General features: G+C 45.4%; 1 protein-coding gene across 5 annotated transcripts in view; it reads left to right on the top strand.

The window, feature by feature from the left end:
* Positions 1–15,225, top strand: part of si:ch211-1e14.1 (UPF0606 protein KIAA1549) — a 405,473-nt gene that overhangs the window by 242,671 nt on the left and 147,577 nt on the right. For all 5 annotated transcript variants that reach the window (XM_068051054.1, XM_068051057.1, XM_068051053.1 and 2 more), the window contains one exon: positions 13,448–13,634. In XM_068051054.1, the coding sequence (XP_067907155.1) occupies positions 13,448–13,634 (187 nt within the window). The remainder of the gene's footprint in view (positions 1–13,447; positions 13,635–15,225) is intronic.

Below are 15,225 nucleotides of genomic sequence, written 5' to 3'. Positions count from 1 at the left end.
TTGCGTGAATTTATTTCAACTAGCAAGTTTTCATTATAAAGTTAAGTAATGACAGGGCAGCTTGGCCAAGCTGAATGTGCCTCCCGTGCAATGTGGGAAGTCGTAGACATGCCATGTGATCTTGGCGAACATGTCTGCGGAAAGTGTCTCCAGTTGCAGAAGCTTGAGCTTCGGGTTTCGGAGCTCGAGCGGTGACTGGAGTCACTGTGGCGCATCCACGAGGTGGAGGACTACGTGGATGGCACATTTCAGGAGGTAGTCAAGCCGGTGCCTGGGCAAGCACAGTCGGGGTGACTGGGTGGCCGCCGAATGGACAAGGAAGTCAGGGTAGGTGGTGCAGGAGTCCCTAGAGGACATCCCACTTTCTAACCGATGTTCAGTTCTGGGTACCGATGGGAAAGAGGGTTCCTCTGGAGAGTGCACCGAAAGTCATAACTGGAATATCATGGGTGACTCAGCTGTGCTGCGATGGGAAAAAAGGGCAATAGTGGTATGGGATTCTGTGGTGAGAGGAACAGATAGGCAATTCTGTGGTCGCAGGCATGGTTCCAGGATGGTATGTTGCCTCCCTGGTGCAAGGGTCATGGATATCACCGAGCGGGTACAGAGTATTGTAGAGGGTGAGGGTGCACAGCCGGAGGTTGTGGTCCATGTTGTTACCAATGACATAGGTAGAAAGAGGGATAAGCTCCTGCAAAAATAATTTAGGGAGCTAGGCAGCAGATGAAAAAGTAGGACCTCAGAGGTTGTAATCTCTGGGTTTTTTCTGGTGCCTTGGGCTAGTGAGTATAATAGGTTAGAGCAGATGAATGCATGGTTGAAGAGATGGTGCATGAGGGAGGGCTTTAGTTTCCTGGATCACTGGGCCTGTTTCTGGAGAAGGTGGGATCATTATAAGATGGACGGGTTGCACCTGAACTGGAACGGGACCAATGTCCTTGCTGGGAGGTTTGCTTGTGCTGTTGGGGGGGGTTTTAAACAAATTTGGCAGGGGGATCAGAATACAGAGTGGAAGCACAGTAAGGGGTGATGTACATTCAAATTTAGAAGAGAAGCGAAGTCAGTCTGGAGGGCAGAGTAAATGTAGACCTGTTAAGGCTCAAGCAAATAATGCAAGGTTGGATTGTATCTATTTTAATGCAAAGAGTCTTACCAATAAGGCAGATGAATTGAGAGTGTTGATTAACACATGGGATTGTCATATTATTGTTATCACAAAGACATGGATGAGAGAAGGACAGGACTGGCAGCTTAATATCCCAGGGTATAGAATCTTCAGAAGTGATAGGGGAGGGGTTAAAAGAGGAGGTGGCATTGCGCTGTTGATTAAGGAGTCAATTATTGCAGTAAGGAGAGATGATATCGTGGAAGGTTCCTCTAATGAGGCCATATGGGTAGAACAAAAACAAAAAGGGGGCAATCCCTTGGCTGGGAGTGTACTTCAGGCCTCCAAACAGTCAGAGAGAGATAGAGGAGCAGATATGTAGGCAAATCTCAGAGAGGTGCAAAAATAATAGAGTAATAATAATAGGGGATTTCAACTTCCCCTATATTAGAGGGGATAGTATTAGTGCAAAAAGTTTAAAGGGGGCGGAATTCTTCAAGTGCATTCAGGAGTGCTTTTTGAGTCAGCACGTAGAGAGTCCTACAAGAGGAGGAGCGGTACTGGATGTAATCCTAGGGAATGAAGCCGAACAAGTGGTGGAAGTGTCAGTGGGGGAGCATTTCGGGGATAGTGACCATAACTGTTTAAGATTTAAGGTAGTTATGGAAAAGGACATAGAGGGACCGGAAAAAGAAGTACTGAATTGGGGGAAGGCAGATTTCAATATGACAAAACAGGAACTGGCCAAAGTGGACTGGGAGCAGCTTCTTATAGGAAAGTCTACATCAGACCAGTGGGAGTCATTCAGAAAGGAAATAGTGAGGGTTCAGGTCCATCATGTTCCTTTAAAGGTGAGGGGTAGGACCAACAAATCAAGGGAACCCTGGAGGCTTATGGCAGATTCAGAGCACTGAAAACAGCGGAGGCCCTAAAGGAGTATAGAAAGTGTAGGGGAATACTTAAAAAAGTAATTAGGAGAGCGAAGAGAGGACATGAAAAATCACTGGCAGACAAGATAAAGGAAAATCCCAAGGCCTTTTATAAGTATGTTAGGGAAAGAGGATAACCAGGGAAAAAGTGGGGCTCATTCGGGATCAAAGAGGCAATCTGTGTGTGGAGCCGGAGGACATAGGTGAGGTTTTAAATGATTACTTTTCATCTGTGTTCACTCTGGAGAGGGACGATGCTGGTGTAGTGATCAGGGAGGGAGATTGTGATATACTTGATCACATTAGCATTGAAAAGGAGGAAGTATTAGCTGTATTCACGGGCTTAAAGGTGGATAAATCCCCAGGTCCAGATGAGATGTATTCCAGGCTGCTATGTGAGGCAAGGGAGGATAGCAGGGGCTCTGATACAAATTTTCAAATCCTCTGGTCACAGGAGAGGTATCAGAGGACTGGAGGACAGCAAATGTGGTACTATTATTCAAGAAGGGTAGCAGGGATAAACCATGTAATTATAGGCCTGTCAATCTAAGGTCAGTGGTAGGGAAATTATTGGAAAAAATTCTGAGGGCCAGGATTAATCTCCACTTGGAGAAGCAGGGATTAGTCAGGGATATTCAGCATGGCTTTATTGGCGGAGATCGTGTCTAACAAAATTTGAATTTTTCGAGGAGGTGACTAGATGTGTAGATGAGGGTAAAGCAGTTGATGTGGTCTACATGGACTTCAGTAAGGCTTTTGCTAAGGTCCCACATGGGAGATTGGTTAAGAAGGTAAGAGCCCATGGGATCTAGGGTAATTTGGCAAATTTGATGCAAAATTGGCTTAGTGGCAGGAGGCAGAGGGTGATGGTCGAGGGTTGTTTTTGCAAATGGAGGACTGTGACCAGTGTGGTCCCACGGGGATCGGTGCTGGGACCCTTACTGTTTGTAGTGTACATTAATGATTTAGACATGAATATAGTAGGTATGATCAGTATACTCGCAGATGACACGAAAATTGGTGGTGTCGTAAATAGTAAGGAGGAAAGCCTTAGATTACAGGATGATGTTGATGGGCTGGTAAGATGGGTGGAGCAGTGGCAGATGGAGTTTAATCCTGAGAAGTGTGAGGTGATGCACTTTGGTAGGACTAACAAGGCAAGGGAATATACAATGGATGGTAGGGCCCTAGGGAGTACAGAAGATCAGAGGGACCTTGGGGTGCTTGTCCACAGATCACTGAAGGCAGCAGCACAGGTAGATAAGGTGGTTAGGAAGGTATATGGGATACTTGCCTTTATTAGCAGAGGCATAGTATATAAGAGCAGGGAGGTTATGTTAGAGCTGTATAAAACACTGGTTAGGCCACAACTGGAGTACTGTGTACAGTTCTGGTCACCACACTATAGAAAGGATGTGATTGCACTGGAGAGGGTGCAGAGGAGATTCACCAGGATGTTGCGTGGGCTGGAGCATTTCAGTTATGAAGAGAGACTGGATAGGCTAAGGTTGTTTTCCTTGGAGCAGAGAAGGCTGAGGTATACAAAATTATGAGGGGCATTGATAGGTTAGATAGGAAGGAACTTTTTCCCTTAGCGGAGGGGTCAATAACCAGGGAGCATAAATTTAAGGTAAGGGGCAGGAGGTTTAGAGGGGAGTTGAGGAAAAAAATTTTCACCCAGAGGATGGTTGGAATCTGGAACACACTGCCTGGAGGGGTGGTAGAGGCATGAACCCTCACAACATTTAAGAAGTATTTAGATGAGCACTTGAAACGCCATAGCATACAAGGCTATGGGCCAAGTACTGGAAAATGGGATTAGGTTGTATGGGTGCTTGATGGTCGGCGCAGGCACGTTGGACTGAAGAGCCTGTTTCTGTGCTGTAAAACTCTATGACTAATTTAGTTCTTTTGGTTTGTTGATCTTCGGAGGATCGTAACACAGGCGACTGATGCATTGTTCAGCTTGGCCAACACTTCTATCTCCTTTTTCATTGAATATTGCTACGACCGAGGCGAGAGGCGTGCACTGTTTATTCTTGTTCCACTTCTCCATGGGTCACAGCATATATTTAAGTTTTTTCACACGTACCGATACGGTCAATCATAGACTATTTTTATCCCAGAATAAAACACACCAACCAGGTTTCTTTAATAAACAGCACAATTATCGGTTTATTATTAAACAAGTCTTAACCAGTAATGAAGTAAAGCATAAATGCACAGATTGAAGAAGGGTCACTGATCTGAAAGGTTAACTCTGTTTCTTTCTCCACAGATGCTGCTAGACCTGCTCAGTATTTCCAGCATTTCTTGTTTTTATTTGAAATATTAAAGTCCCCTTTTTACCTTAGCCTTAGTATGTGGTGCACACACATACACCAGTTGATTGGAAAAATAAAGGGATTTTTGTTTTTAGAGCTCTGTTACAGACAAAAAAAACACGGGCTGAATACTTGCTCATTCTTGAAGAAACAGCAGATGAGATATGTTGTGCTTCAAAACTGGCATGCAGTCTGGTCTCTGAGTGCACGCAGACGGGTCACTGGGATCTTTTAGAACAGTTCTTTTCAGGTGGCGTTGAGAATTAATTTAGCAGGCTTTTCTTCAAAGACAGATGAGATGAGTTGACACATTGGACTTCTCAGGGTCTTTTGGAGAGGTGCTGGAAAGCTGAGCTGGGTTGTGGTCTTCTCTCCTTCCTTGGGAATTCTCTTCTGTCCTTGGACCTTCTCTTTCTCCTTGGAAGTTCTCTCCTCTCCTTCGAAGGTCTATTTCTTTTTGTACAGTTCAACCCTAACTCAAAATTCAAAAGCAAAACCTTTTGACCTCCATCAATTTTGATCTGTCACTTCTTTGTAAACACCTTCTCCAGCTGTCCAAAGTTCTCTGTTGTTTATTGAGCTGGAAGTCAGGTGGTTTCCAGGAAAGGCTTGTTGTCGTTGCTGGAAGTCAGGTGGTATCCCGGAAAGGCTTGTTTTCCTCACAAGACCTCTCAGTGTTCCTTTTAAAAACATTTCCAGGGACTGTTTTTCAAGGTCAAGTGGCCTTTACATGACCCCCCTTTGAAAACCCCAAAGTTTAACATTTCTTCAATGTTTCAAAAAGTTAATCCTCAAAAAATATATTTAACAAAACACAGAGACACTTTCATAACAATATCAGTAAGAATATGACAGGAATGCCAATTTCCTAAACTGTTGGATTTCACAAAGCACAGGGGGTTAATAATGGCATCATGTGGTCACCCAGATAGGCTCTTCCTCCTTTGGCATCATTATTTTCTGCTCAACATCTAAACAATTGGACCACGCTATCTTTTCAGCCTCATTTTCCTCATCTTCCATGGTGTGGCTTAGCTGAGCTGGCACTTACAATGTATCACATAAGAAACTGACTTGCTTGGGTTCACTGGTCAGCTGTTGGTCTAGGTTACATTAATAGAAGTGCTGACACTCAGAAATACCAAACAGAGATGCATTGCAGCTAAGTAGTCTGGCTGTGTTCTCTGTCAGCCTAGTTGGTGTGTTCCAGGCCTCATATTTTATTGGGAAATCACATTGGTTTATAATGCATGGAGACACTGGTGACATCGTAGAGAGGGAAATGTGTCTTTTTAAATCTGTGCATGAGTAGGGGGAGAAGATGTGAAAATGCCTGGTGATACCTTGAGGGAAGCCTTTTGCTTCACCTTTAAACAGTCACTCAATACTCTTGCAGCTCAGGAGGTTCAGGATGGTCTTATAATGGGAGGGGAAAGTATTCTTCCAGGTGGGATCTGTTCTCTTGTTATTATGAATCAATGTCTCCCGCAAGTAGATAAGTATTCTTACAATGCTGAGTTTAAGGAGTACATACATTGTGAGCACATGTCCATCTTATATATCAACAACTCTACATGCTTTCTGGAGTTAGGATGTACTGGAAGGATTTGTAAGGAAGAGCCTTTCAGCATCATTGCAATTTCAGACATAAGTTGCAGGTGTATCATCCTTTTGGTATGGTTTTGCATGCTAAGCAATGAAATACTGTAATGTTGCATGAAAGCTTTGGTAGGGTCTTCAATAGAACAGTAACTGCTTGTATGTGACAGTCTATACTTGGTGTAGATGCCTGCTATAGGCAACTGTTGGGTGACCTTCCTGTGTGCCTTTCCTCAGGCCTGCCATCATCTTGCATATTTTGATCCAGATCCTCTGGGTGTTGCAGAGAACAGTCAGCTATCTCCCACTATGTGTTTGCGTCAGGGTCTTCTTGAAGTGGTAGCTGAAAGCCTGCTCCAAGGCCTCCTGTGACAGGGGCTCCCCAGGATTCCTCATGGAGCTGGCAGGAATAGGCTGAAGCAGAAAAATCAGTAGAGGCCTCCAAGATCATCTTCCGGTCCAGAGTCCGCTCCATCGAGCAGGACGAGACGTGCTCGCGTTACTTCTTCCAAAAGGTACACAGAGAGAGCTCTGTTATCAGCAGCCTGAAGGAAGAAGATGGCTCAGTAACGTCTTCGCAGTCCGACATACTAAGGATCAGCAAATCCTTTTATGCTGGGTTGTATGACGCGAAGCCCACAGACAGCAGAGCCTCCCAGTCCTTCCTGTCATCTATCACAAAGGTCTTAGATGACAGCAGGAGGGAGAGACTGGACAAGCCGCTAACTCTGGACGAGCTGACAAAGGCTATCGAGTCCTTCGAGACGAGTAAAACTCCCGGAAGCGACGGCTTACTGGTCGAGTTGTACTCGGCCCTGTGGGACTGGGTCGGCCCGGACCTGCTGGAAGTATACGAGAGTATGCTGCTGGCCGGCAGCATGTCAGAATCCATGAGGAAAGGCTTCATCACCCTCATCTACAAGCGGAAGAGGGAGAGGGCAGAAATCAGAAATTGGCGGCCCATCTCACTGCTTAATGTTGACTACAAGATTCTGTCCAAAGTCATAGCCAGTCGAGTCAAGTCTGCTCTGGAGTTGGTGATCCACCCCGATCAGACCTGTACTGTACCCAGCAGGAAGATCTCTGATAGTCTCATGCTACTCAGGGATACGATCGCCTGCGTGCGGGACAGGAGGGTGGACACCTGCCTCATCAGCCTGGACCAGGAGAAGGCTTTTGACAGGATATCGCACACCTACATGATGGACGTGCTTTCCAAAATAGGGTTTGGGGAGGGAATCTGCAATTGGATCAAACTGCTCTACACAAACATCAGTCGCGCAGTCTCAATCAATGGGTGGGAATCGGAAAGTTTCCCGATCCAATCTGGAGTCAGACAGGGCTGTCCTCTCTCCCCGGTCTTGTTTGTTTGCTGTATTGAACCCTTTGCTGAGTCTATTAGGAAGGATGCGAGCATAAGAGGAGTGACAATCCCAGGCAGCGGAGTCACACAGGTTAAAACCTCCCTGTACATGGATGACGTCGCCGTCTTCTGTTCAGATCCGCTGTCTGTGTGCAGACTGATGAACATCTGCGACCAGTTCGAACTGGCCTCGGGAGCCAAAGTTAACCACGGCAAGAGCGAGGCCATGTTCTTTGGGAACTGGGCTGACCGATCCTTTGTCCCCTTCACCGTCAGGTCAGACTACCTGAAGGTGCTGGGGATATGATTCGGAAGGGCCGGGGCGTGCACCAAAACCTGGGAGGAACGAGTAGCCAAGGTACAACAAAAGTTGAGCATGTGGGGGCAGCGATCTCTCTCCATTGTGGGTAAGAACCTGGTCATCAGGTGCGAGGCGCTCACGTTGTTGCTGTATGTGGCGCAGGTCTGGCCCATACCCCACTCCTGCGCTGTGGCGGTCACCCGAGCCATTTTCCGCTTCATCTGGGGATCTAAAATGGACCGGGTCTGGAGGGACACGATGTTCAAATCTCTGGATAAGGGTGGGAAAAATGTACCCAACGTGGCCCACATCCTGATGACCACCTTCGTGTGCGGCTGCATCAAGCTGTGTGTAGACTTCCAGTACGCAAACTCCAAGTGTCACTACGTGCTGTGGTTCTATCTGTCCCCGGTGTTGCGAAGGATGGGCCTGGTCACATTGCCGCGGAACGCTCCATGCAGTTGGACCGTGCCGTACCACCTATCCTTCGTGGAGCAGTTTCTGCGGGAAAACACCTTTGACCACCGATCCATCAGGCAGTGGTCTGCACGGAATGTCCTCAAGGCCCTACGGGAAAAGGAGACGGGGGATCCTGTCGGATGGTTCCCTGAGCAGACCGCCAAAGTAATTTGGCGGAATGCCTCATCACCAGAACTTTCAAACAAGCACCAAGATGTAGCTTGGTTGGTGGTGAGAAGGGCCGTCCCCGTCAGATCCTTTCTGCACGCCCGAACTCTCGCCCCCTCCGCACAATGCCCCCGCGGTGGCTGTGGTGGGGAAGAGACGGTTGCCCACCTCCTCCTGGAATGTGTCTTTGCAAAGCAGGTGTGGAAAGAGATGCAGTGGTTTTTGTCTCGGTTCATCCCAAGCAGCTCTGTAACACAGGAATCTGTGCTCTACGGGCTGTTCCCAGGGACGCACACCGAGACAAACATCAACTGCTGCTGGAGGACTATCAATTCGGTGGAAGACGCCCTTTGGTCTGCCCGAAACTTGCTGGTCTTCCAGCGCAAAGAGTTGGCCACGACCGAATGTTGCAGACTGGCACATTCCAAAGTCCAGGACTACGTGCTGAGGGACGCACTAAAGCTTGGGGCAGCCGCAGCAAAGGCTCAATGGGGAAAGACCACAGTGTAAGGTCCCCCCACCAAGCTGAACTGAGGGGCTGGATCCATGGGAAACCCCTCGAACTGTATCGGAAAAATTTTCATTTGCTGTAAAATGTAAAAATGTTAATGGCATGACAAATGAAATGGAAGGGTTGTGAGGCAACTCATGATTGTAATGAAGCAAACGGACCGCCTTTGCACTGTTTGTATTTTTGACTTGGTGCTGTCTGAAACTGTTTGGCAATGTATTTTTCACAGGTTTTTATGAATAAAGTATATTTTGGAAATAAAAAAAAAAGAAAAACCAGTATAACCAGTGGCCAGTTACAGGCTCATCAGGAGGCTGAAGTCTCACAATCACAGCAGTGGTGGGGGAAGGGCTGTAAACTGATCAAAGTTACTTTAAATATCACAACAGAACAGCAATTCAGAGACAAAGTTGGGTCTTACATTATAACCAGTGTAGTCCAGATCAAAAGCATCTTCTTGATGTTGAGGTAAGTCCAGAAATTTGAAGTTAAGTTTCAAAGAAGATCTAGATCTTGATTTTTCCAGATCTTTTCCACAGCTCACAGAGATCAGAAAAACAGAAAAGGTCAGCAGATTATAGACAGAAGCAGAGTCTTACATTTTTCCAATGTAGTCCAGCGCGGAAACGTGATCTTGCTGTCCATTGAAGACAGGAATTTGAAGCCAGATTTGAGAGAAAAAACACACCCAGGTCTTATCCAGGTCTTTACCAGAGCTCACGAGGTAAGGTCAGAGGATGGGGGGTTTGTCTCAGCAGACAGAGGCTGCTTAAACTAACAGCGCAACACTGCCCCCCCGCCGACTATCAAGATCAACGGCGAACCACTGGACAATGCGGATCACTTCTCATACCTTGGGAGCCTCCTCTCAGCAAGGGCAGACATCGATGATGAAACTCAGTTTTGCCTCCAGTGTACCAGGGCAGCCTTTGGTCGCCTGAGGAAAAGAGGTGTTTGACGACCAAGACCTCAAACCTGGCACCAAGCTCATGGTCTACAGGGCCGCAGTGTCACTTGCCCTCCTGTTTGCTTCGGAAACGTGGGTGCTGCACAGCAGACATCTAAAAACCCTAGAGAGATATCCCCAGCGGAATCTCCGCAAGATCCTGCAAATTCAGTGGCAGGACAGGCACTCCAATATCCGTGTCCTCTCTCAGGTCAACATCCCCAGTATCGAGACACTGGCCATGGCTAGTCAATTACGTTTGGTGGACCATATCATCCACATGCCTGACACAAGACTCTCAAAACAAGCTTTCTACTCCGAGCTCTCATATGGCAAGAGGCTACCAGGAGGGCAGAGGAAACGCTACAAAGATGTCCTTAAAGCCTCCCTGCAAAAATGTGACATCTCCACTGATTCATGGGAATCTCTTGCCCGAGACCACCCAAAATTGAGACGAAGCATCTGTGAAGGTGCCAGCCAGTTCGAACAATGTCGACGTGCCCAGGTAGCGACCAAGTGCAAACTGCGAAAGGAGCGCATGTAAATTCTAGCTTCCCATTCACTCGCCTCACCAAACACCACCTGCCCCACCTGTGGCAGTGTGCGGATCCAGAATTGGACTATTCAGTCACCAAAGGACCCGCAGCCCTGGAGTGGAAGAAAGTCGTTCCAGAGGGACTGCCTAAGAAGACTAGATGTCTGCACCTGGGGAGGGTGATTTTGTGTGTTAATTAGGCAACTCTCTCTCGTCTGAATATATGTATCAACACCTCAGGGGTAAAAATTGCAAATGTGCCTGTGTGCTGTTTGGTATTCCCTGTTGGATAGCAATAATGCACAGATACAGTCCCTTTCTATTGGTAAGTTTAGATGAAAGTCCTTTAAATATAGTACAGTTGGAGTGGGATGCAAATCTCAATTTTAAGCAACCTATTTGGGATAGTTCCTGCTCCAATTAACTTCATTCATAAAACCACTGTCTAGCAAGAAGAGGTCTTCATTGTTACGGCCAGGTGAGGAGGGGGTCTCAGTCTCCTCTTTGGCCTCTTGTTTGATCGCAATAGGGTTTATTCATTTTTTAAAACAGTGGTTGTGCTTACCACCTCTGTGATTGTTTGACCTTGTTCCTTTAATGTAATTGCAAAAGAACCAATTAGACAGGTTTTCTTGAGTTTAAGCAAGAAAGAGTTAAGTTTATTAACCCTTGATGGGATTGAAGGCCGATAAATCCCCAGGGCCTGATGGTTTGCATCCCAGAGTACTTAAGGAAGTGGCCCTAGAAATAGTGGATGCATTGGTGGTCATCTTCCAAGACTATATAGACTCTGGAACAGTTCCTACAGATTGGAGCATAGCTAATGTAACCCCACTATTTAAAAAGGGAGGTAGAGAGAAAGCAGAGAATTATAGCCCAGTCAGCCTGACGTCGGTAGTGAGGAAAATTCGAGAGTCCATTATCAAAGATTTTATAGCAGAGCACTTAGAGAACAGTGGTAGAATCGGGCAGTGTCAGTGTGGATTTACGAAAGGGAAATCATGCTTGACAAATCTACTAGAATTCTTCGAGGATGTAACTAGTAGAGTTGATGAGGGGGAGCCAGTGGATGTGGTTTATTTGGACTTTCAGAAGGCTTTCAACAAAGTCCCACATAAGAGATTAGCATGTAAAATTAAAGCTCATGGGATTGGGCGTAGTGTATTGCGATGGATAGAAAATTGGTTGGTGGACAGGAAACAAAGAGTAGGGATAAATGGGTCTTTTTCTGAATGGCAGACAGTGACTAGTGGGGTACTGCAGGGAACAGTGCTAGGACCCCAGCTATTCACAATATACATTAATGATTTAGATGAGGGAACTAAATGTAATATCTCCAAATTTGCAGATGACACAAAACTGAGTGGGAGGGTGAGTTGTGAGGAGAATGCAGAGAGGCTTCAGGGTGATTTGGACAAGTTGAGTGAGTGGGCTAATGCATGGCAGATGCAGCATAATGTGAATAAATGTGAGGTTATCCACTTTGGTAGCAAAAACAAGAAGGCAGATTATTATCTGAACGGCTATGAACAGAGAGGGGAATATGCAGCGAGACCTGGGTGTTCTCGTACACCAGTCGCTGAAGGTAAGCATGCAGGTGTAACAGGCGGTATAAAAGGCAAATGGTATGTTGGCCTTCATAGCGAGAGGATTTGAGTATAGGAGCAGGGATGTCTTGCTGCAATTATACAGGGGCTTGGTGAGGCCACACCTGGAATATTGTGTGCAGTTTTGGTCTCCTTATCTGAGGAAGGATGTTCTTGCTATAGAGGGAGTGCAGCGAAGGTTTACCAGACTGATTCCTGGGGTAGTGGGACTGACGTATGATGAGAGATTGAGTTGGTTAGGATTATATTCACAGGAGTTCAGAAGAGTGAGGGGGGATCTCATAGAAACTTATAAAATTCTAACAGGACTTGACAGGGTAGATGCAGGAAGGATGTTCCCGATGGTGGGGGAGTCCAGAACCAGGGGTCATAGTCTAAGGATACGGGGTAAACCTTTCAGGACTGTGATGAGGAGAAATTTCTTTACCCAGAGAGTGGTGAGCCTGTGGAATTTGCTACCACAGAAAGTAGTTGAGGCCAAAACATTGTATGTTTTCAAGAAGGAATTAGATAGAGCTCTTGGGTCTAAAGGAATCAAAGTGTATGGGGCGAAAGCGGGAACAGGCTACTGAGTTGGATGATCAGCCATGATCATAATGAATGGTGGAGCAGGCTCGAAGGGCTGAATGGCCTACTCCTGCTTCTATTTTCTATGTTTCTAACCCGATTTAAAATACCAAAAATATGCTGCACATTCACGCGCACATTCACATGAGAGTCACACACACACACAAGTAGATTACAAAGGGAAACAGATTTGGTGGTTGGATTAAAGTCTGGAATAAATGAAATTTAAATACAGAATGTAGTCCAATAGTCCTCAGCTGAAGTTGTAGTCTTAAAGTCCTCGATGGGCTATGTACACAATGATTGGCTTGCTTTTCTCAGAGCTCCTGAAGGCAGAATGGGTGGTTGATTCTCTTCCTCTGGTTGCTGGCTGTAGTGGTGTGTAGTCCTGGGGTGGGGGTGGGGTTCACAGTCACAGCCGGATCTTCTCTTTGTATTTTCTGGGGAGAGAGAGAGCCTGCTCTGTTGCTGTCTTTTCAGTTACTGCCTGTCTGCTGCCTGTGTGACAAAACTTACAGTTTTTTCAGAGCTGCATAAGCAGTCACATGGTTCTATCAAACCACTTTGTCTTTAATGAGTTTTTTTCTGGAATCTTCTCTGAAATTCAATGTTCTACAGGCCAGGATGACTTTGAATGGCTTGCTAACGAGAATCATCTGGCTAATCTACTCAGTTAGCCAAAGCATTGTTCTGGCTGGGCTTTGTTTGACTTTTCATCTCTAGTTCAATCTCCTGATGTTTCAAATGTAAATTGCAGTGGCCATCTTGGCAGTTAGTTTTTTAAAAGTTAGCTTGTAGGATTTTTCCTAGTGTAAGTTTAATGTAAGTTTCCAACTGATGAAATTAATATTTCGCATTTAGCATGTAGGGTTTTCCTGACATCATAGATACCCATTAAGGAATGGGAAGCTCCAAAACATTGTTATCCATCTGGGTAGGATTTAGCATGTCCCATACTTAATTTCCCAGCACTGCTGTAACACTCTGGTCTCTCTGATATCCTATTAATTTTATTTGGTTTCACATCTATCAGGTTGTAAACGTTACCCACGCAGTAGAGAATTTTGGAGGATTGCGGCAAGGTCCTGTCAATATAACCTTCGCGATCAACAGTCCGAGAGGCTTCCTGAATGGCTCAGATGTGAGCGACTTGTTGAGGATACTGAACCTGGTGGAGTTTAGCTTTTATCTAGGATTTCCCGTCCTAAAGACAGCGGAGCGTAAGTTCTCTTTCGTTTGTTTAAGTTTGTGACATGAATACACATAGCCTTCTCAAATATCTTTAATGATTAAACTGGATCTGGCATCTGGTGTACTTAGGCATTCTAGCAAGAGTGAGGCTTTAGATCCAAGGGGCCGTATGGTCTATTTGGATCATATTTTCCAGCTTTACGACAGGAGCTGCCAACTTACATACAAATTATGAATTAGAAGCAGGAGTAAGCCACTCTGCCCCTCCAGCCTGCTCCGCCATTCAATAAGATCATGGCTGATTTGATTGGAACCTCAACTCCACATTCCCACCTACTCCCAATAACCTTTCACCTCCTTGCTTATCAAAAATCTATCTACCTCCGCCTTAAAAATATTCAAAAACTCTGTTTCCACTGCCTTTTGAGGAAGAGAGTTCCAAAGACTCACGACCCACTGAGAGAGAGAATTTCTCCTTATCTCTGTCTTAAATGGGTACCCCTTATTTTGAAACAGTGACCCTTCCTCCTAGATTCTCCCACAAGAGGAAACATCCTTTCCACATCCACCCTGTCAAGATCCCTCAGTATCTTGTATGTTTCGATCAAGTCACCTCTTACACTTCTAAACTCCAGCCGATACACATATATATATGGTGATGCATTTAGGCACATGTTGGGAGTTAAACTGATTTGAGGAACCCTGATGTGTAATCTCGTTTAAGGGGAATGCTGGGCAGTTTAAAAAAAACTCTCTTTATTTTCATCGATAGAGAATGACAGTGTGGCAAGTGTTGCACTTTCCATTTTGGAACTCGGTGTCAAAATCAAATAGTGTCTGCTGCTTTAGTAACAAGGTCTGACCCCTTACAGCAATGAACTTAAGAGATGACTATAGAATAACTAGAAATTCAGGATTTGGGAAACGAGCACTCTCAATTCCAAGGAATGGCCTAATTAGTACAACTCGGGGTTCCAGGCAGAAGCCACACCCGGGACTAAAGTGTGGGTATCACTGGGTGGGAGAGCAGAATGAAGGAGCAAAGCTTCGAGTGGGCGATGGATATATGTTTCATTTGTGATATATTTCTCATATGCACTTCCTGTAAATGAGTCCTCCATCTTTACACTCCAACATGTGTCTTCATGCACACATTATAGAGAGTCATAGAGAGATACAGCACCAAAACAGGCCCTTCAGCGCACCGAGTCTGTGCCGACCATCAGCCACCCATTTATACTAATCCTACATTAATCCCATATTCCCTACCATTATCTGGTCATATCATTGCCTAGGGGTCCAACAGAATCATTTTTTCTTCACTGGAATTGACTCAAGCTCTATTTTGTTCTGCTAGACATCAGACATTGGTAGAATAAATACTCCATCAGATCTTGTGACACAGGCTATTAACAAATTTAATTAGGTTTATTAATAGTAAAAATTGATCAGTTATAGAAAGGTCAGTGCAGCAGATATGATTTGATTGCAGAACTTTTCATTTACACCACATCTAGTGCAAAAATAATGCAGGACGCAGTACTACTCTCTTAATAATACTGAACCTGGATCAGTATCTGTAACACAAGCTTATATAAGTTCAGTCTACCCTTCATAGAG

The sequence above is a fragment of the Heterodontus francisci genome, chromosome 18 (genome assembly GCF_036365525.1).
Source record: "Heterodontus francisci isolate sHetFra1 chromosome 18, sHetFra1.hap1, whole genome shotgun sequence".
Lineage (NCBI taxonomy): Eukaryota > Metazoa > Chordata > Chondrichthyes > Heterodontiformes > Heterodontidae > Heterodontus > Heterodontus francisci.
Note: the sequence above shows the minus strand (reverse complement) of the source record. Positions and strands in the feature narration are given on the sequence as shown.